The sequence below is a fragment of the Molothrus aeneus genome, chromosome 6 (genome assembly GCF_037042795.1).
Source record: "Molothrus aeneus isolate 106 chromosome 6, BPBGC_Maene_1.0, whole genome shotgun sequence".
NCBI classification, from domain to species: Eukaryota; Metazoa; Chordata; class Aves; order Passeriformes; family Icteridae; genus Molothrus; species Molothrus aeneus.
The window spans coordinates 30,321,375-30,342,173 of NC_089651.1; the positions used below are offsets into that span (position 1 = coordinate 30,321,375).

A 20,799-nucleotide genomic window follows, 5' to 3' on the forward strand; every position below is an offset into this window, starting at 1 on the left:
AAAAGAACAGATGAAAAGAAGCTTTTTCTAATTATTGGACTCTGAGATGCAAAATAGCCTCTACAAGGATGTTTTCTATGAACAAAACAGGCAGCAAATTCTACCTCAAATACTTCACAATGCAGAATACACAGGTCCTGTTTGGCTTCTGCTGGAAGATCTTTTATTTCTTCATTCAAAGACCTTCTATGTGACAGGAAATCATTGATAATAGATTGACTTTCCTTTTTTACAATCTGAGCTCTACAAGTGCCAGTTAATCCAATTCCAGACCTTTGCTCAACAATTAAAATCACGATGAAATTTTACAATTAACCTAATACATCTATTTTCTGAAATGAGATTTCAGAAATCATTTATATGAGGTTATCTCTTTCATCTTTCATTGTACCTTTGTCAGAAGGCAGCTTCACCTGAAATCTCAGCACTGATTCCATTTCTCTTGCCATTTTGTTCCAGGTATCCTCTGAAGGTCCAAAGCTATCTGATGATGACTCAGATGCAGAAAATTAAGAAGCTCTTAACTTGGTGCTTTAAGAATTAAATTAAGAAAATTTTTTTTGGAATAAGAACCACAGAAATAAGTGTGAACACAAAAAAACCCCTTGAGATCCTATCAGAAGCGTGGTTCTTTTTTCCCCCAGGTTATGAGACATCATGTAATACACCATTACTAATTTTCTTCCCGTGATCGAAATTACTGACAGGCTTCGGGAGTTGATTTAACAATACTTCAATTTGGGAGATTTTCTATCTTATAATTTAGAAGTCAAGATGTTTACTCATAGCATCCTTTCCCATTTTCCAAAATAATAGAGGATGATGTTGAACATTGTTTGACGTGCATCCTGATATGAAACTGTATTTTTGAATGAAGAGCCTGTTAAAGATAGAAACTAGACTACAAATCCTTTATGGACCCCAGAGAACCTCCAATCCCTTCCTGCCTCTTCAAATAATTACAACTGCCACAGACATCTTTAGTTTCAATTGGTTTATAGCTTTGGCTCTGGTTAGCGGTTTGCAAGTTCTGCGGAAAAACACACAGGGTGGTAGTCTGCCACCAGAGAATAATGTATCCATACTTTTTATACCTTGTGCTTTTTATATCTTGTACTGTGTGTTTTGTGAGCATGAAATTCCAATCAGCTACTGCATCACAAGATCTGGTTCAGCAGACAGCCAGGCTATTTGTAGTTTAGATATGAATATCTTGCCTTTGGACAGAGTCTAATGGATGAAGTGCTTGCACAGTCTTGCAGTGCCACTTTGATTCTCCAGATAGCAGATTCTTGAGCACAAGTTGCAAGGCAGTGATAGTTTTGGAGAAGGCAAAAAAGTTTTTGGAATCTGATCAAGCAGGAGATCCATATATGCTGACCAGTCACCAGCTGCAATATGTTGGTTTGTACTTCTGAAGACAGTGATCCCCCCATAAAGTGATGGACAAATGGCTGAAGTTCCAGGCAAAGCAAGAAGACTCTAATTTCCCTAAAAGTGTGTCCTGGTTCAGGACAAATTTGGAAAGGAACTTCAAAGGGATGTCTCCTAAAGGGCAAAATTCAGTGGCCCTTCCCCTCATCCATTTGGGAGAAAAAACTGTGCTCTTCTTCTCCCCCTCACTTCACTGTAGGAACCAGCCTTAAAAGTGCAACACTTACTTTTGGGCTAAACAGATGAATGGGGATACAATTCGGCATCATAAAGTCGCCTTAGGACAAAGTGACTTATTGACTCCATCATGTGTAAGAGCATGTTCATCACTTTTGCTGACATGAACTATGAAATGCCTGTTGATCCACTCCTTTTTCTTAATTTCATTTAGAAAATCAGAAGAACGGAGTGAGGATGGCTTCTGTCTTGCACCCATAAGCACTAAACTTATTTGCTTGTTCTGGTGTTAGCTTAGAAAAAAGTGGCTTTGTACGCACGTGAGTCTAACATAACTTATTTATTCCATATTGGCGTTTTGATGATAATCATGATAAAAACAGTAAGGCTTTCATATAGTACAGTGGTGAGGCACAATGAACTGCAGAATACATATTAGGTGCTTTTAAGAACATGTACCTGATTATTTTTAAAACTACTCGTCTCCCAGTAGAGTCAGACAGATCTGACAGAAAAACTGGTAAGCATCTTTCTTCTTAAGAACTGTTCTATTACATCTTTTGCCTATTCATAGACTGAAACGATGAAAACCTTTTAGTACTAAGGATAAGGAAGTGGAAGGAATGATTATTTGAGAAGCTGAAACTTTTGAGAACAAATTACACACACAATCAGCAAGGTAGGGGTCTTTCTGCTTAGGGACAAGGTGATTGAGTAGGTGAGCTCTTTATGTTTGCATTTTTTATATTGCTCATGAATATAACATCCAGATCAGGTCTAGAACCTGGCCCATAATGCGAGGTAGAGCAAACTGTTAATTTCTTATTAAGATCTTAAGGGATCTTACTAAGATCTTAAGGGATCTTCTCACCTTTAAACGATTCTTTTAAAATACAGAATAAGTAACAATACGTGCTCAAGACTGATTCAGTATAGCAGGAAGCCTTAAGTCCATCTTTTTGATACTCATCCATTTATCAACTATAATAATATGCTGAAACCTAATCTTTAAACAGCAGGCCATGGAATTAATTTTACAGTATTTTATAAACTTTGTTTTATCCCATGATGTTGTGAATTCTAGTTTATCTTAATGTATTCCTTCTTTCTTTCCTATTCTAATTACAACTGAAAGCATTTTCATTTTTGATTCTTCTTAAGATGGTACTATACCTCATTATAGAAGACCATCATGAAGCTGATACAAAAGTATTTAAAATGGTACATGCATTTTGTCAGGTAGTGACTCGAGCCAGAGCATTGGAAATTAATAATGAATTTATGGTATCATAAACCCACCTATATCTATTCAGGTAATTAGCAATCATAACCTGATGGCCATCTTTACAGAGTCCTTCCAGTTTCACTGTCCGAAAATGGGTCAGACTAAAAAGTGAAGCATTTTACAGCCTCGGCATCTGTAAATTTGTTGTTTTTACTTAATGCAAGAGATAACTAAGGATGTTTTTATAATATCATTTATGCTCATATGCTATGTAGTAGTTGCCTAGCTACTGGACTATACATCATGGTGGTCTCAGACTGGTACAGTGATTTTAAAACCACGCTTAACATGGTTGCAGATTGATCATGCAAAATCTGCCCCCCCCAGCTGATTTTTCCCCACTTGTGCACAGTGCAATGCAAAAAAAAAAAAGAAAAAAGTAAATAAAATCAAAAAAGTGTGATGGGTGAGCAGGTCGACTGTGTGAGAGAACACGTGCAAAGTATACCTCAGAAACACTATAGGTGGATGAGCACGAAGGGAGTCGAGCCTGGTTGTGCAGTGGGGAAAAGAAAACATTGTTAAAAAAGAAATGGTGGCACAGTAAGGGTCTCAGAAGGTTTTCTGTATAGGTGGTGCCAGCACTGAGATAGTGGCAGGGGGTTCATAAAGTTTCCATGACCAGCTATTTCAGAAACTTCAAATTTATGCCTTTTAAGGTGGAAGCTTCTTTAAAAGGGGAAAAAAAGTACTCTATTTGAAAATAATTAAAACTAAAGATGAATTTGAAGACAAATATAAATTCTTGGTCCTCTAGATATCTGACAACACTATATTTAGGACAATAAGGTATTCTAGGACAAAACTTTACTGATCCGTTTCATTTAAAAGTATTAGTCTTATTCTAACTCTAAAAAGGACACAATCTTATGGGTGAAAACCCATAAGAGGCTGTGAATATCTTTATGTGTTGACATACCAAGAACCAGCATTGTGACAAGGAGGTTTTTCTTCAATCTCACTGCCCTAAAAACCAGAATAACTTGCAAAGTTCAATGACTAATGGCCAGATATAGGTCAGTAGAAATCTGCAGATTAGGCCCCTAAGCAATGTCATGTGTGTGATTCTTGAGGGACTCTGTCCACTGTCAAGAGCTTTCAGTGCAAGTTAACACAAGTTAATTGGTAGTCTTTAGTTTTATTGATTGCTTAAGACACATTTTGTTTATGCAAGATACCCATTATTCCAAACTAGTAATCACTCAGACATAACTCGAGTATTAAAAAAAAGACTTGCTAGTAATTTATAGGAAAATCCTTTCTTTAGGTGAAAATATTTCCTGTTTCACTGTCTGAAGTAGGGGTAAAAGCAGCCTAATAAACAAAATGTAAAAAAAATGGTTTTTATAAATGTACTAAGAATCATGTCTTGATTTTTTTATAGGGGTAAAAAAATAAATTATCAGAAGCGTTAGCAAAACTTCCTTAGACTTAACAAACCGTACAGCAGTTTGGTTACATTTGTGGTAAAGATGAATCCAGCAAGGATTTCCACGCAGGTTATTAGTGACCACTTGCTGACTTAGGTATATGATGGACTGAGCAGAGGACATAGTATTCACAGAAATTTCTCAAGAATATTTTTCAGTTTCAAAAGTGTATTTCATATTTTTTCACTGAAATAGAAAATATTACTTCCAGGAAATTTCTACAGTCACATTGGTCTATGCTAATTTGTGTTTCCATTAAATACACAACTTGTTTTTTCTTCCTCAAAAAGTTTTAATACTCCAAAAATATTTTTGCTCCTTTCTGGCATTCTGTATTTCATTTGCTCTTCTAGATAACATTGCTAAGGAAATTTGAATCCCACACACTCAGAATTTTCTTCAACTGATAAAATGTTTTCTTAAACTGAGATGAGTTGCAGAAGAATTAAGAAAAAAATAGAAAATTCCTTCAACAAACAGCATGACTGAAAAACACAGTTTTAAGAAATCAACTGTTATTCTTAAACAGTCTATTTTATAATTAGAGAAAAACAAGAAAAATGAAAGATCTTCTGACACAGCAAAAAATGTTTCTAGAAATACAGCTTTAAAATCTTTCTAAGAAAGGTAAGGTGTGCTTTTGCTCAGAACAGGGGTGCAGCTATTCACCTAAGACTTTTGCATGAAGCTCTAACCAAGATTTTCACAAATAATGTCCAGCCATTGTTCCCATGGTTTGTCTTTCAACAGCATGGAAAAAAACACTGGCCTCAGTTTTGCAGGTGAGGATCCAAAGAATGCATGATTAGCAAGAATCATCATGGCATGGAGTTTTTACATATCAGCAACTAGATACACAGAAACAACAATGATCAGAAGCTTTGGAACTATACTCCACAAATTTTCAATGGCCTTTGAACTCAATCTGGAAAGAATGTCTTTGCAATTCATTCTGAAATAAAGGTTCCACCTTAATGGTATTTTGCAATAGCATTTTGTTTTCACTTCTGGGGCTGGCCATCAGATACTACATGCTCCCCCTCCCATACCATTCAATACTTTTGCCACATTGTAGAAGTATCAAAAACCTACATCTAAAACCCTTTCCAAAAGCAGTATGGAAAAAATGAAAATTATTTTTAAAATTAACTATTAACTGATCCGTCTTTTTTTTTTCTCCAATTGTTCACTATTTCTTCTCTTTGATCAGTCATTTGTATATTGTCTTTTAAAATGATCTTATCTAAAACATCCATTATTCCTGCATGAATCAGAGGAGCAGTGACAAAGCAGCAAATTTTAGCAATGTGTTCTGCTTGTTCTAGGAAACTTAGAGGCACATGCAGAATACATGGAATATTTATTTATTGACTTACTTACATTCCCTACTAATTGACTGACTTCCATCATGGAGGATATGGTAATGAAATAACAGATGAAGTGGCACAGAGGAACAGGACAATTTCATGACAACTCATGTTGTCATGCTGCCATGGCTAATGTAGTCACAGCTTTTAGTTTGAAATCTTTCCCCATGTGACAATCTGTGAAATAATGTATGATTAGAGCATATTTTTTGTAGTACCATGTTTCATGGCATTCTTTTTTCTGGCTTTACATTTATTTTTAAGTACTAAATCAGGAATTTAACACAAAGTAGTTTAATATAACTTGCTTTGTCTTGATTGTGAGTTTTCACAAAGTCTAAAATATGACAGTTTCCCCCCAAAACTTGATTCCTAAAAGATTTGCCAGGATAAAGATATCAGATAAAGGATAAAGATATCCTTTAATTAACTTTATTTTACAGGAAACTGCAAAATATTAGCAGCTCAATTTCCTTGTATTTGACCTGCAAAAGATTATAAACTCAAGAATTTCTACTTGACAATAAGCCGTAATCAACTGTATGTCAGATACAAAGCTGTATATGCAAAAGCATCCAAAAGGGGCAAAAATTATCAAATAATTTTCATTACAAAAATTATCTTGCACTCTATAACCTTAGTGGATTATGCATTAGAATGATAGTTCTGAGGATGACAACAATCATAGTGTATGGAAGACATAGAGGACACGAATCTAAAGAAATTACTGAGAGACCCTTCAGTGGACGGATGTGCAAAGGGATAAAGTGTTATTAACTTTCACATTTACTCTGCTACAAACTTTTTCCTAATTTTCATGTTATGCAAAATACATGGCTTAAGGACACTTCTATATAGAATTGCTGAAAAGCTATTCTTAATTTATGAGGTGAACTACTAAACAAGAGGTACTGCTGTCTGTGTTGTTATATTGGATTTGACTTTATTAAATAATTCTGTGAAAACTGGGTGACTTTTATAGGGTGTCATGACTGATATACTAGATCCTAATTCTTTTTTTCAACTTTTTTCATTAAAGAACAAATGTGACACAGAAGAAACATGCTGCTGTATTTTTTGCATTATTCTGCTAAAAAAAACAAGCAACAAAATTTGCATAGGTGTCATTCAACCAAATATTGACCTATTTTGTGAGATAAAACAGGGACCCAAAAAGATTAATGGCAAAGACAGAGGTGCATGTGAACCTATATGCTTTTGGGTTACCTTGTATCAGCCACAGTTTTTGGTTCAGGTAAGACTATCACTGGCAGAAAGCCTTAATTTAAAGAATAAAAATACTATCTGTTTTATTCCTTGCTAAGTTTAATATTCAGGAAACTTTTAGATATGCGACTTCGATTTTGGAAAGGGATTTTTTTTTTTTTAGTTTCTGTAAAGTCAAGCAGTTTGATTAGCACTCATTAAAATGCAGTAGCATATTCTTTACAACAAACTGTCAATCAGGTCAGGTTTCTCACATACATTAAAATGAAACCCCAGCTAGAAAAGAAAGAAAACACAAAGGAAGAAGTAGAGAGAGAAAGGAAAAAGATGAGGATGAGAGGACAAACCAATCAGATTTGGTGTTAGCAATCAGTAGAGGTTTTTTAAAAAATGAGATCACCGAGTGAAATCATACATTTACTCGGAGAGAGCATCCTTTGACATTGCCTTCTGGGTGATCTCTGAGCTCCTCCAGCTTTCAATGGAGCTACATGTAAACATCAGAAAATGAATTGAAAAAGCAACCTGCTCTCTTGTCACAGTTGTTTTTACTTAATTTTTCTTTTGCTCTTTGTTTTTGTATTTTGTTTTTAATAAACCATAGCATAATGCATTTCTCACTGCCTCTGCCAAAACATTTCAAGATATCAAAGTGATTTGAACAACACAGACATACAAGGCTCAGTCAACTTGGTATCTGAAAGCAAGGTATCTTTGCTTAACATGGCTCTTTTTCACTACAGGCAAAAAAAAGAAAAATCAAGGGAACTATAAAGCTACTGAATCTCTGCTACATTGCCAGGGTTTTATTTTTGCTTATTTATTAGTAAGGATGTGTTCTAGAATTTATTTACATAAAAAGAATTTTAATGGAAAAATATTTTATTTAATAAAATATATTTTATTTTATTAAAATATAATATTTTAATTTTTTTTATTCCTGTAAAATGAATATTGTCATGTTTGGGATCCTCAGTTAGGATTTCCCATTTTCTATAGCGAAGATTTTCTGTCTACATATATATTTTAAGCCATGGCATTAAATCACAAAGAAATATTAATCCAAAATGAGCTATCAGCAGGTCTTCATAATAGCAGGTGAAACCCACCATCTAAGTGAGCTACATCTTCTGCATATGTGCATGCATTATGCATCTAGATCTGTATGTGATCACTGATGCCTCGAAATGCATGGTCACAGCAATCACGAACAGAATTTTCAAAAACAGCACAGAAACTGTGGCTGTCTTGTATTTTTATCCATGTAAATTCAGTGGTCCTGAATGTCTTCCCCTGAAACAGAGCCTTATTCACGTACACTGCTCTTCTCATCTACACTGTAATTAAAACATCTTCCCAAAACACAAGATGAAAAGATAAAGCCTCACAGACAGTGAGGAATGCTAAAGATGCCCCTAGCTAGAACTTGTATAAACAAGTAGCAACTGGCTCCTTTTTCTATGCTAAGATCAATTTAAATGGAGGCATTACCGGAATGAGGTGCATAATTAATCCTTTCCCTCCCCTTCTTTGTGCTCAGTGAAATAACATTTTCACAAAGAGCAGCTGTAGAACAGTGTTAGAGAACAGAGAGGATGGCTTGTCCTGGAACAAATGCAATACACTTACATACAAAACCAAAACAAAAGATCATAAACCAAGAAGACAGGAAAGGCAAGGAGAATACAGAATAAAAAATAAATAATTAGGGGTTGAGAAAGTGCTAAAAGGAAACAAAGTAGGAAAAAAGTGAAAAACAGGATAACTGAAATAGAGGCAACTCGAGATCAAAATGGGTAAGACTGCATATGGTCAGGCTCTTGGTTCAAAATCATTCATCAGGGTGCAACACTGTGTATGGTGGGTACTAGTTTAGATATCTGCCTGTTCTGTTAAGCAACCTAAATATTTCTGTTTGTTTATACAAACATTAAAAGGCAGAAGATACTATCAGCAAAACAGTGGCTCCATTCTTATTAGTCTCCTGTGACTATCTTTCATTTGATCTTTATCTACTTTTTTTTTTCTAATTTAAAGGCTATATATATATATATTTGAAATATTCAACTCTCTTGAAATGGTCTTTTGCAGTATTAAATGCAAAAAGTGTGAAGACTATAAAAGTTTAATTATGTTTCAAGATGGGAAGCAGTAGTTTGAAGATGAGTAAATCACTTCTCTATGTAACAGGCAGATCAGAGAAGTGGTTTAATCATGATCACCAAATTACAGGCACTTAAAAAAGATTGTTACTATTTCTCACTTCTAGAGACACCCAAAGCTACCTAACTGGCAGCCTGCCTTCAATTGGTTGTTCTATGTGTAGCACAGAAACAAACAAAATGTGACCCAACAGCAATAAGAATACTGAAATAAAAATGATGTGATGGTGAGAAATGGAAAAGCCCCTTCCCTCCCTCCCCACACCTCCCCCTTCAAAAGGAAAAGTGTAGGCTATAGAAGAAAACTTGCAAAATAAATGTTAGAAACATATTTACTTTGAGGGATCCAACTCTACTAGCAACTCCTTTGCTTTCATCCGGCCGTCTAATTTGCTACAATGGAGGAAGATGGGTAAAAAAGACAGAAGAATAAAGAAAAAGTGAACTTAAAAAAATTTCCACACAATCAGTTAGCAGTACATGCAAGACATCAATTTGACTCTCTGAGACACCTCTAGAGGACAAAGACACAGACTCTAATTTCTGTAATAAATGACGCTTTACCATGGCATTTTAAACTTGCTTTGTTGATCACTTCTTTCTTAGTATATTACCAATCTGGCACATTTGTTATATGCTGAATTCACTAACATTTTTGAAAGAATACATGTTACTTATCTGATTTGGATATTAAGAATAATGAAATTCTACAACTCTAACTGAAGAAAACCCCCCCCATACCTTCTATAAATTATATGAGCAGAGTATGCTATAGCTGGGAGCCTGCAAGTATCATGACTGATACCTGACAGAATGCAATACAGATTCCTATTGACCCAGGCCTAGAGATTTTAGCCACTGCTATCATGATTCCCAGTTAAAAATTATGCTGCCCAACCAGAAAATTTTAATGCCAGACCAATATTAGATTTTTATTTAAAATATTTAAATATCTGTGTATATGACCCCCAACATCTCCTATCTGATTACTTTTCCTTTATTATGTATGGTTTTTCCTAGATGATGCAGAGGATGTAAGAAACAAATGAGGTAGCTGCTCAAAAGGCTTCATATTTTTAGAAGCATGCAAAATAAAACATTCATTTACAGCAAAAGTTATTTTCAGAATTTCTTAATCTGGTAAATATACCTCTTTTACCACTAAAGTGAACATGAGTCATTTGAAGCAGAGAGGAAGAAGACAATAAAAATTACTTTTGTGACAACCTACTAGTCTGAGCCAAGACTGAACTGAAAGTTCTTATTATCTCAACTAAAACAAAATCCCACACAACTGAGGTGAATCTTTTCAAATCTCAGTAACTGGCTTGAAGAAATCTCAGCAAGGAAACCAAAGATTGAATGAACCATGGAAATTCAACTGTGCTTTATGCTCTCTGGAGCACACTAGCAAGGCACAAGTTAAATTGTCCTGTTTGGTTTTGCCTGACCCACGCAAAATAGAGAAATTCCTCTTCAAAAAACAGTCAACTAAGTGTTTTGTTTTTTCTACTTGTATTTGATTCTCAAGGAAACAATATATTAACAATTTAAGTATTTAATTCTGATAGTATGTCCATTAGCAAAATACACTGGAAACATTTATGTTAATTTTTGCTTTCCTTCCCTGGTCTTATGGCATTAAAATAGCATCCAGTTTGAACTCTCAAGTGAAACACTGTCACTACTGCTATCATGGGACTTCAAGAAAATCTCCAATCAATACTAGTATACAGACCAAAAAGAAACAGCCATTCTTAAATAAATTATGTCTCCTTTAGAAGACACATTCAATTAAAATATATGCAGTTGTAACTGAATTACTACAGTAATTTGTATTTCTACAAATTTCTAGTAATTTGAATTACTACAGCTTTGTATTTCCTAATTGAGGAAAAAAAAGAGCACCTCAATTTGGAAAAAGATCATTATCTGAACAAAAAACATTGTGAGTTAGAGCAAAGATGCTTTCCCCAACATCCTGGTTAGGTACTACCATCCCAATAATAAGACAATCTAGAAGAACTGCAATTCATTTTATCAATTGGAAACTTTTAAATGAATAATAAATTTAGGTTTGTTTGGAAAATGAGAAATAGGAAAAAATAAACACTTATAATCTCACATAATGACATGGAACTAGGGCATTAAGAAAAGTAATACACAACACAGAAACTTGAGGAAAAGTTGTGACAGCAATATGCACTGCCCTTAAAGGAAAAACTTTTTCTTGCATTATTCACCAATAGTGGCTGCTCAAGTTGTTCTGGAGGTTTAAGATTCAGTTAGAAATGAGACTGGAGATATTACAGGTGCATATATCTAATATTATCTGGTCTTTCTTCAAAATATATGTAGAAATACATACACAATGTGCACACCGTGAGCAATGAAGTTCTAAATGCTTGCATATATAAATTACAAGGAGACAGTCTAAGTCTTGTTTTACATCCATGGCACAGTTAATATACATGACAGCATGTTTTCTACAGGAACATTGCAGAGTGCAACTTGAATGCTTCTCAAGGGATGAATGAGAATTACATGGGTATTGCACAAACAATACCACATCTGTTCTGGGAGTTAAATAGGGTATTACCAAGGAGGCAAGGGATGGCAGGAAAAAACACCCATATCTTTTTCATGGCGAATACCACAAAAAGGAATTCAGGTGCATCCTTATCTTTCTCTGGTCAACTGTAGGAAGGTCTAGAAGTTATAATTCAGAAAATGGCATGGATTATTTATCCCTTGTTTTTCAGAAACTCAGCTAACACACACCCCATGACGGATGAACATTGGTAAATAGAAAAGATTATGATGAAAAATGTGTGTAAGTGATTTAAATCAAAAGTATCTATACCACAACACAAACTAAATAAGTGGATTAAAAGATGAGGCAGGAGCAACACCAAGTAGTCATGGGAAAAATGTGACCCAAAAATCCTAAGAGTTTGAAGGTGACAAAGGTTTTGAAGGGTCTGAAGGTGACAAATGAAGATACTTAATATAAAGAAGGAAGAAGGGTGCTGTGTGGGGAACATTCTAGGAAACTAGGAGAGTATAATGCACTGACAGCTCATAAATGCATTATATTTACATCCCTTTCTTATTCACAATGGAATAGCAGCAGGAGTTAATAGCTAAAAATTAGCTATAGCTATCTCTATCTTTATATCTGAAGAACAAGGTGAAGTTACAGTTGGAGCAGAATGAGATTGGAAGCCAGTTGAAGAATACTTCAGAAACAAGGAAACCAGAACCAAAGAGTGAGCAAAGAGGAATGCTCAAATATGGTTAGTGGATTTTTTAGAAGATGAGAGAACAGAAAATGTTTTCTAAGCAGAAGTCTCGTATGGTTTCAGTGTTATTCCACTACCTTCTATTTAATGAGAAATTAACCTGTTATCTTCATCCTTGATTTACTCCCTAAAACAGAATTTTGAATACCTTAACCTTAAATACTTATCTAATGTATCTAATCTATCGCTTACACTTGTCATAAAGGAAGAACAGCTCTGAACAATTACTTAATCTGAGACTCTGCCTTTGCTGGATTTATTGAAAGGAAGAATTCCACAAGAGGAGAAATAGCCTCAAACATTTAACACTATCCATCTTAGACGCCTTCTCCTTTCTGATAATATATTCCATTTGTGCTGCCCTAAAGTTTCCCTGCTCACATTCCAACAAAGAAACTGGAATTTTGTGGGACTCAAGTATTTCAGAAAAGTGCTTTCCTATCCACATTCACCAAAAAGCCATATCTCTGTCCAACTTTTTTCCAAAATCAGCATATGAATTGTTCATAGTGACATCATCTTTTTGATATGATTAAATTACTTAATTCTGAAATTGAACAAATGCAAAACTCGCAATAGAAATTTTTTACAGGAATAGTTTAAAAAGATGTCAAGTACCTTATTCAATGATCTAGGCAAGCAATGGTGGAATTACGGTAATCAAAAGTAAGAGATTATACTACACAACATCCAAATCAAGTTCAGATTATTTGCTGTACACATAAGAAAAACATAACTGTTCTCCCACTTGATTACTGCTGCAGAGATCAAAAATGAATGGTGAATAAAGAAAAGCATTATTATTACTTGTGGAACGTCATGGAGTCTGCAAAGAGATGTTTTGGCAGGTATGTTATACCACATATCCCTGACAACTTGTGATGACAAGTGTTTTCTGTTTCCTTCCACAAACACAGTCCCTGTCAGTTTCTAGCCATTGCCTCTTTTTGCTGCCTTAGGGAATGTGCACTGCAATGGAGTGAATATCCTCTACTGAATACCAAATCATGAAACTTGCTTGCATCATATTTGTCAATGTGAGTCCACATGCTGTTATGAACTATTTTATGAAGTTGTACATTCCATAAGACCTTCCTTGGTTTTTTTTTTCAGTTTTACCTGCCACGATTTGCTTCCAGTTACTGTTTTATCTCGAGGGGCAGGGCATCATGCTGAAAAAAGGATGATCAGTTTTGGAAATCCAGAACAAAATTGCACATGTGATGCTCCTACTTTGGTTCATTTCCTTCAGCAGAATTTCACAACATGCCCTGAAATTGCTTTTATTTTTTTTTACCCCCAAGGGCCATTCAACTAAGCAAGGAAAATATAGAAGAAAAACAAGAGAATAAGCTCCAGTCCAGCTTAAAGAGGTGTTTTGTGATTCAGTGAAAAAGTAGGTGGATGTATTAAAAAACATATGAAAATGATCCTAAAGATAAATGCATTAAGAAGATAAAAACCATACCAGAAGAGAAATTAAATATGAGTCAGCATATATTCAAACAGCCCCCACATAAAGGAGTTCTGAAAGAATACAACACATAAGGAACAGGGATTTTTAGAGGCCCTCAGGAATTTGTTATCAAAAGCTTGGAGATTTCTTCAGCTGATAAAGTGCATTCAACAAGAGAAGGAGGCCCAGTTGATGAAGAGAAACTACAAAAGCTATGCTATGCATATTATTATACCATTATGTTCCAAATAAATGTTCTTGAAATCTCTCACACAAGTTCTCACACAGTTCATCTTAACAGAGAAACATATCTCAAAAGTAACTCAACTGGTAATGATTTCACATCAGTTGGCCAGGAACAAAAAATCTTATGTATTCTTATGTATTGGCCAGATCACATAAGGGAGCTGAATACAAAGGAGATTAAAACTTGGGAAGATGGAAAATGCATTTTCTGACCCTAAAGAAGGTTAATCAAGTTCAAGGTATGCAACAAACTGAAAAGAAGTGAAGGGCAGTGACATCGAAGTAAAAAGAAAAAGAAAGAAACTGCTAGGCATATTCCATGCCTAGCAAGAAGTAATTTTAATTAGTGAAGTAATTACCTACTACTTCTGAACAACTTTGATGGTGGGGACAGTGACTGTCAACTTCTAAATATATAATACAATACTGGTCTAGGTGGCATGATTTACAACCCTTACTTGCCCAATCAAGAGTGGAAAATTCTGACAGAAAACCAAACTTCACCTTGAATTCTCTTCACTGATAAGAACGATGTTCTACATCAAGCGAGCAGTTTCTACTGCTAACAAAGAGCTTAATACATTTTTAATATAGCAGCAAATCAATTTAAGTTTAAAAATGCATTATGTATAACTTTTACATCCATGCATAAAAAATAGATTTGCACTTGAAAGTATTTTTACTTCTGCAGTTTTATGGCAGACAAACACCAATTAGAGGGGGCTTCTTAAATGGGGAATATTTCTAACAAAGGGAATACAGGCTCCTATAACAATGACATACATTCTCAACCAATAAACATAGTCATGTGTGTGCATTATACCACAGTTTGGCATAAAAGTTTTTATTAAGGTTGCTGCACTTATTGATAACATTAAGCCCCAATGTTAAACAAAAGTGTAATGTATGTGAATGCTAATGGATGCCAATAAAACATCATTGATCATACTATCTCAAAATTTTGTTCACACTACCCACAATTTTTTTTCATATGGGCACTACTACTCACACTGTTCCATGTGCACATGTAGGAATAAACATAGTGCAGATGGAACAAGCAGTTGTAAAAAATACAGCAATTTTCTTACTGTTTTCAAACTTGTATCATCACTAGATCGAATGCTCTGTTAACACACATAATGGCAAAGATAATGTAACCATGTCCTTACACAAAAGACTTTGTATACTGATAATTTTACACCAACATTTGTCAATTCTTTAAAAATATCTATTGACTTCAGTGAAATTTAATGTTCAGAAACAAAATCTAAAATTTGATAGGTAAATGCACAGCCAGGTCAAGACAGACTACAATAAATATAAATATTACATAATGTACCTCTATTTGTAGTGACCTAAAGTCCTAAATCTCATTCAAACTAGAAATCTGGGCATATGAGAGCTTGGTCCTTACTGACACTATAAAGTGAACAGTTGGACAACTCTCCTGTCACACAGCTAAGTTTTGCAAATTCTTCTACCAGCTCAAGGCTGCCTTTCAGACACTTCTTCCTGACCACAGCCCTTCCTTTTCTCATAATGCTATTGCTGCATCCAAGCTACTTCCCACTCTTCTCTAAACACTCGAAGTCCTGCAGTCTCATCACTCAAGAGTCACAAATACTGCACTGGTCTATTATTAGACCTTTACCATTCAACCTTTACATCCAATTTCTCCTCAATATTTTCAATCCTCTCATTTCAGACCCATTTTATCATTTTTTTACTGTCTGCTGGCACATTTTGCTCCTTACTTATGCCTGCAGCCTCAGTGATTCTCTAGCTTCCCTACAAAAGAAAGCAAAATTCACACCTCATGCTCTGGTAGAGTTTTTCAAACCTATTCCTTATATCAGAAATCTGTCTTGGCATGAAGGAAAGGTCATATTTAAGGCAAAAATAAAAACATTCTAGTCTTGGGTGGTGAAGATCTCTATTCTTTTTATACACCTTTTCCAAACTGACAATTCACTTCTGAATGTGCTATTTTGCCTTGCTGTCCTGAGCTGAACTTAAGTTTTAAAAGCTGCAGCAGATACAGGCTTATAGCACATACAGTGGTGGACGCTGTCCTTTAAACTCTTTTAGACACTAAGATAGCTCCTATCAAAGATATCATCATGGTCACTGAGAAAATTGTTGTACCAATGAAATCACTTAGAAGTGACCAGATGATGGGACAGGTAAAGCAAACCAGCTCTCTGGTAGGGTTATAAAGCAAATATCTGCTCTCTTTGACCACTTCTAGCACCAAAATTAAGGGAGAGATGTTTGCATTGGGGCTCAATGTAACAAGGAACCTTTCTGAAAACAGATGGGGCAGTGGGACTTTAAAGGGAAGAGGACAAGCACCTTTAAGGTTTCTTTTCAAATATCTGTAACAGCCTGCATTTTATCCTTTTGACTAGACAGGGCTGTGTGTAAACACATCTTGTCACATGTATTTCCTCATATTTATACATCCTGAAGAGTTCAATAATCAAAGAGGAGCAGAAGGGTTGATAAGGATATTGGAAAAGGGTGTACCTACTAAAGCCACAGGAAACAATTAAAGCAGTGAGAGAACAGTATCAGAAGATTAAGTTAAGGTGGAAAGATCTGGTGTGCAATTCGCTTTGCAGAAGCTTAAAACAATATGACCTTTAAGTGGCCAAGTACTAACAATAACCTGGTAAATGGCCAAGGTCAATCTTTGTCCACACTAACAGTGCTGCTGAGTGACACCATTGTCCAATGAGGCTGTCTGCAAACTTCATAAAGCAAACACCGTGTTGCAAAGGACTGCCATGCAAACACCTAAGAACTCCTTGCTCAAAGATGCTCCTCACATTTTGAAAAAACTATATATAAAAGAAAAAAAGGAGTTGTAAGAAATAAACTGCAATGGGTGGTGCAGATTTGAAAAAACACCAGCAGCTGGTTTGAAATCTTGCCAAACCTGTTACTGTTTCTTACAGAATGATTTCCATAAATCTACTGTGAGGTAATCAAATGGGAGGCCCTGTTTCCAACACAGGCATTAGAGAGAAATATGTTCCAGCTGTAAGTGCTTTGAATGTCTCACCTTAAGGATTTCTGTTTTCTCATAGACTTTTTCCATATAGACTTTACTATTGCTAGTTTAAATAAAAAGCAACACACTGAATTGTATGAAGGTTTCAGTAAATGTAAATATCAATAAATGCCTACAGAAATTCATATCCAATAATGTGCAATGATGGTGTGGAAGCAATCAGAAATAGAAAAAATCACTTCCTTTCAAAGAAATAAACATACTGTTGAAAACTAATTGAAGAAATCAAATCCTACGCTACTCATAAATGCCCCTTATAAAGAGATAATATATGTTTTGCCTTTTAAAATAAAACTAAATTGGTGAGCAAATTAAGGGCAATTAATTTCAGCATGTAAGACTTTGGAATGAGTTTGTTTAAAAGGACAAAAATGAGGGAACTTGACTTAGTTAATTAATGAAAGTAAAATCTGAACATTTTTACACATCCCTTTTGTCTGGCTGTGGAAAGAATACAAGCAAGGATCGTCCTATTTAAGTTAAAAGGCAAAAAGACAACTGAGTGCAGACTGACCAATGAGATAGTGAGATTAAAGAACAAGGCTTGAGACAGCTGTGCAGAAGGGAAAAACTATTTTTAGTTTGCTGATCTTTGATGGTATCACATATTATAATGTTAAATAATATTAGATATTGCTCAAAATAAGAGTTAAGATCATAGAACAAGTAGGTGCTATTTACTTTCAAATCCTCTATTTCATAAAACCCTTTTCCAAGGTGAAAATGGGCTTCAGAAACTATTAATGCACTTGCTAAAGAGCCTACCACTTGAAGGGAATTGCATTTATACATCACGAGAAAAGCAACATCTGTGCTTCAGATTCTTGCTTCCCTCTCAAATCTTGCATGAGATAGATGTTACTCCTGTGATGAAACAGCAAACTTTTACTGCAGATGATACATTAATCACTGAATGCTTTGAATGCATGCATTCTGTATGCATGCCTTGAAAGAGCTTTATTAGCCTAAATATCAGTTTTGGTTCCTGAGAACACATAACTGCCTGCTGCTAGACTACCTTCAGTTGCCTGTTGTGCTGGCTTTGGCTGGGGTGCAGATAATTTTTTTCACAATAGCTGGCACAGGTCTGTGCTTTGGATTTGTGCTGGAAACACAGTCAACAATACAGGGATGCTTTTTCTACTGCTCTGCAGTTTTTGCAACATCATCAAAGCCTTTTCTGTTCCTTCCCACCAGCAAGTGGGCTGGGGGTGCACAAAAACTGGGGATGGGACACAGTGGAACACCTGACCCCAACCAGAGGGATATCCCACCCCATATGGGGTCATGCTCAGCATGTAAGCCTGAGGGAAGAAGGAAGGTGGGGACATTTGGAATGATGGTGTTTGTCTTTCCAAATAACTGTTACAAGTGATGGGGCCCTGCTCCCATCGGTACAGCTGAACACCTGCCTGCCCATGGCAAGCAGTGAATTAATTCCTTGTGTTGCTTTGCTTGGGTGTCCTTTTGCTTTCCCTATGAGTCTTTGTCTCAACTGACAAGTTTTCTCACTTTTACTCTTCTGATTTTCTCCCCCATCACACTGGTTGGGGAGAGAGTGAACAGCTGCAGGGGGCTTGGTTGCCAGCTGGGGTTAAAATGCAAGAGTCCTTTTGGCACCATACATGGAGCTCAAAGTATTTGAGATAATGACAGATCTGACTGACATGTGCTAGATTGCATTTATAGCTGCTATTTCTGTTCAACTAATAATCAGGCTCCTGTGATTGTCATGGGGCTCACTTGCCTGACTATTAGTCTAGTGCTCCTTAGTGGCTGTTTTTTGGTTTTGCTGCTTGCTGTAGTGCTGTGTAGCCTCAAACCAGCTCTGCCCCAGCCAAAACCAGCACATGTGCATGAAATGTAGATGATGATGATGATGATGATGCAAAACTGTAGAAGGATGATACAATATCAAACTGTGACATGCTTGCTTCAATAGCAAGGTAATATAGACCAGAATAAGAACCCTCCTTGAATGTCTAACAGGTACATTAAGGGTGGCAGACAAAAGGAGGACACGTATGGATGGGGAAGCACCAGAAAGCATAGTGGAGGGAACATAAAAATGTTGATGGCATGCAGATTGGTAGTTCATTTAGTTCACAGCACTTCATGTAGCTTCTGGGGATACCCAAGCAGTAAAATCAGACAACCTAAAATAATTTACAGACCAAAACAGAGTTGAGCTGTTGAGATGAAATCAGAATGATAAAGAGCACATTTACATAAGGAGAACACAGTACAGCAAGAAAATCTTACATATTCAAGAGGTGGAACCAGATGGAGAGACAAATATCCCCTTTACTGTTAGGTTCTAAAGAGTATAAAAGATGCATCCAACACTGACTTAAAGGATACTGGCATAAGAAGGATGCTAGAGAAGAGTTGTAGAGATGCTAGAGTTGTAGAGAAGGTCATAGCTGATGCTCCACATCCTCTCCATCATTTCAAGCTATCCTGAACAGACCAGCTGGGTACACACATATAGATTCTGGACAGACTACTGAATGCATGTATCTTTGTGCCTTTGAATACATAGATATGAAAGGGTGAATTAAACCCTTTTTGTTCTAAAATAGCATCACCTATCTCTCCTATAACATCTGGCACTGAACTTTGCTATACCATCATTAAATTGTTTAATAAAAAAGGACCAAGAAAATTGCTGCTTATCCTTACAGGTACATTTTTAAAACTTCTGATTATTTCATCAGAAAAGAACACAGCAATAAATGATGTGGATTATTTATTACATCAAGAGTCAGTGAAGAAACAGAAGCTGAGCTGTTACTTAAATGAGATTAATGTATGAATGGACCAAGACACTAAAGAAGAGGAACAAAAGAAAACCAAATTCCTACAGACGTAAGACTATATGAAAATTCAGCCTATAGGATGCACAGTTTTCCTGCTGAAACCATTTTTCATGAAGAAACAAGTTTTAGTCAGTTGACATATGTAATAGGAACTAAGAGCCCAAAAGAAAAAAGACTGAATGGAAAAGGAAAGCCAATATTTTTCTGATGCCATCTTCAGCAAGACATAAAAATGATTTTCAGGTGCCAGCAAACTTAATAAGCATCAGTGACAAAACCAGAACTAGATATACTGAAAATGTAGCCTGAAAACAATTCTGTAGAGGTGCATTCACAGTAATTTCTAACTGAAGATGCTGGATAAAATCAAATGTAACAACATAGTTGTTGGTCAAAGAAACCCAAACTGTTAAACAAACCCTAAAATCCTCATCTTGTTTTACGTCAGAATTCAAACCAGAGATTTGTTTTGGATAGGAACTGAAAAGATCTCAGTAAGGCTTCTAATGTGAGAAGAATGCACATCTTCTCCCTATCTTAAAGAAATGACAAATTGAAGTTACCAGAACTTGAAAATAACACTTGGCCTTGGAAGACAGAATAGCAAGAAATGAAAACTCTTGCTCCCAAAGTTAATTGAAAAGAACATTTTAAGGAGGAACTGACAATCTGATGCAGTGCTAGCATACAGAGACTAGAATTCATGCAATGCATATGTGAGCCAGGATGTACTGAAAGATTGTTCTCTTCTGAAGGAATACATGTACAGAATAGTCACAATTTGAGAAGAAAAAGTATTTCTAGGGAAAGACTGAGTAACC

The 20,799-nt window shown here is 35.7% G+C and overlaps 1 protein-coding gene across 21 annotated transcripts in view; it reads right to left on the bottom strand.

Annotated features, from left to right (window-relative positions):
* The window catches only part of GPHN (gephyrin), a 271,026-nt gene that overhangs the window by 63,441 nt on the left and 186,786 nt on the right, over positions 1 to 20,799 (bottom strand). For 12 of the 21 annotated variants that reach the window (XM_066551464.1, XM_066551470.1, XM_066551459.1 and 9 more), the window contains 2 exons: positions 9,419 to 9,475; positions 3,345 to 3,386 (listed from right to left, as the gene is read on the bottom strand). The exons of 6 other annotated variants lie outside the window; for them this stretch is intronic. In XM_066551464.1, coding sequence (XP_066407561.1) covers positions 3,345 to 3,386; positions 9,419 to 9,475 — 99 coding nt within the window. The remainder of the gene's footprint in view (positions 1 to 3,344; positions 3,387 to 9,418; positions 9,476 to 20,799) is intronic. 3 more of the 21 variants (XM_066551466.1, XM_066551465.1, XM_066551456.1) reach the window with 1 other exon arrangement.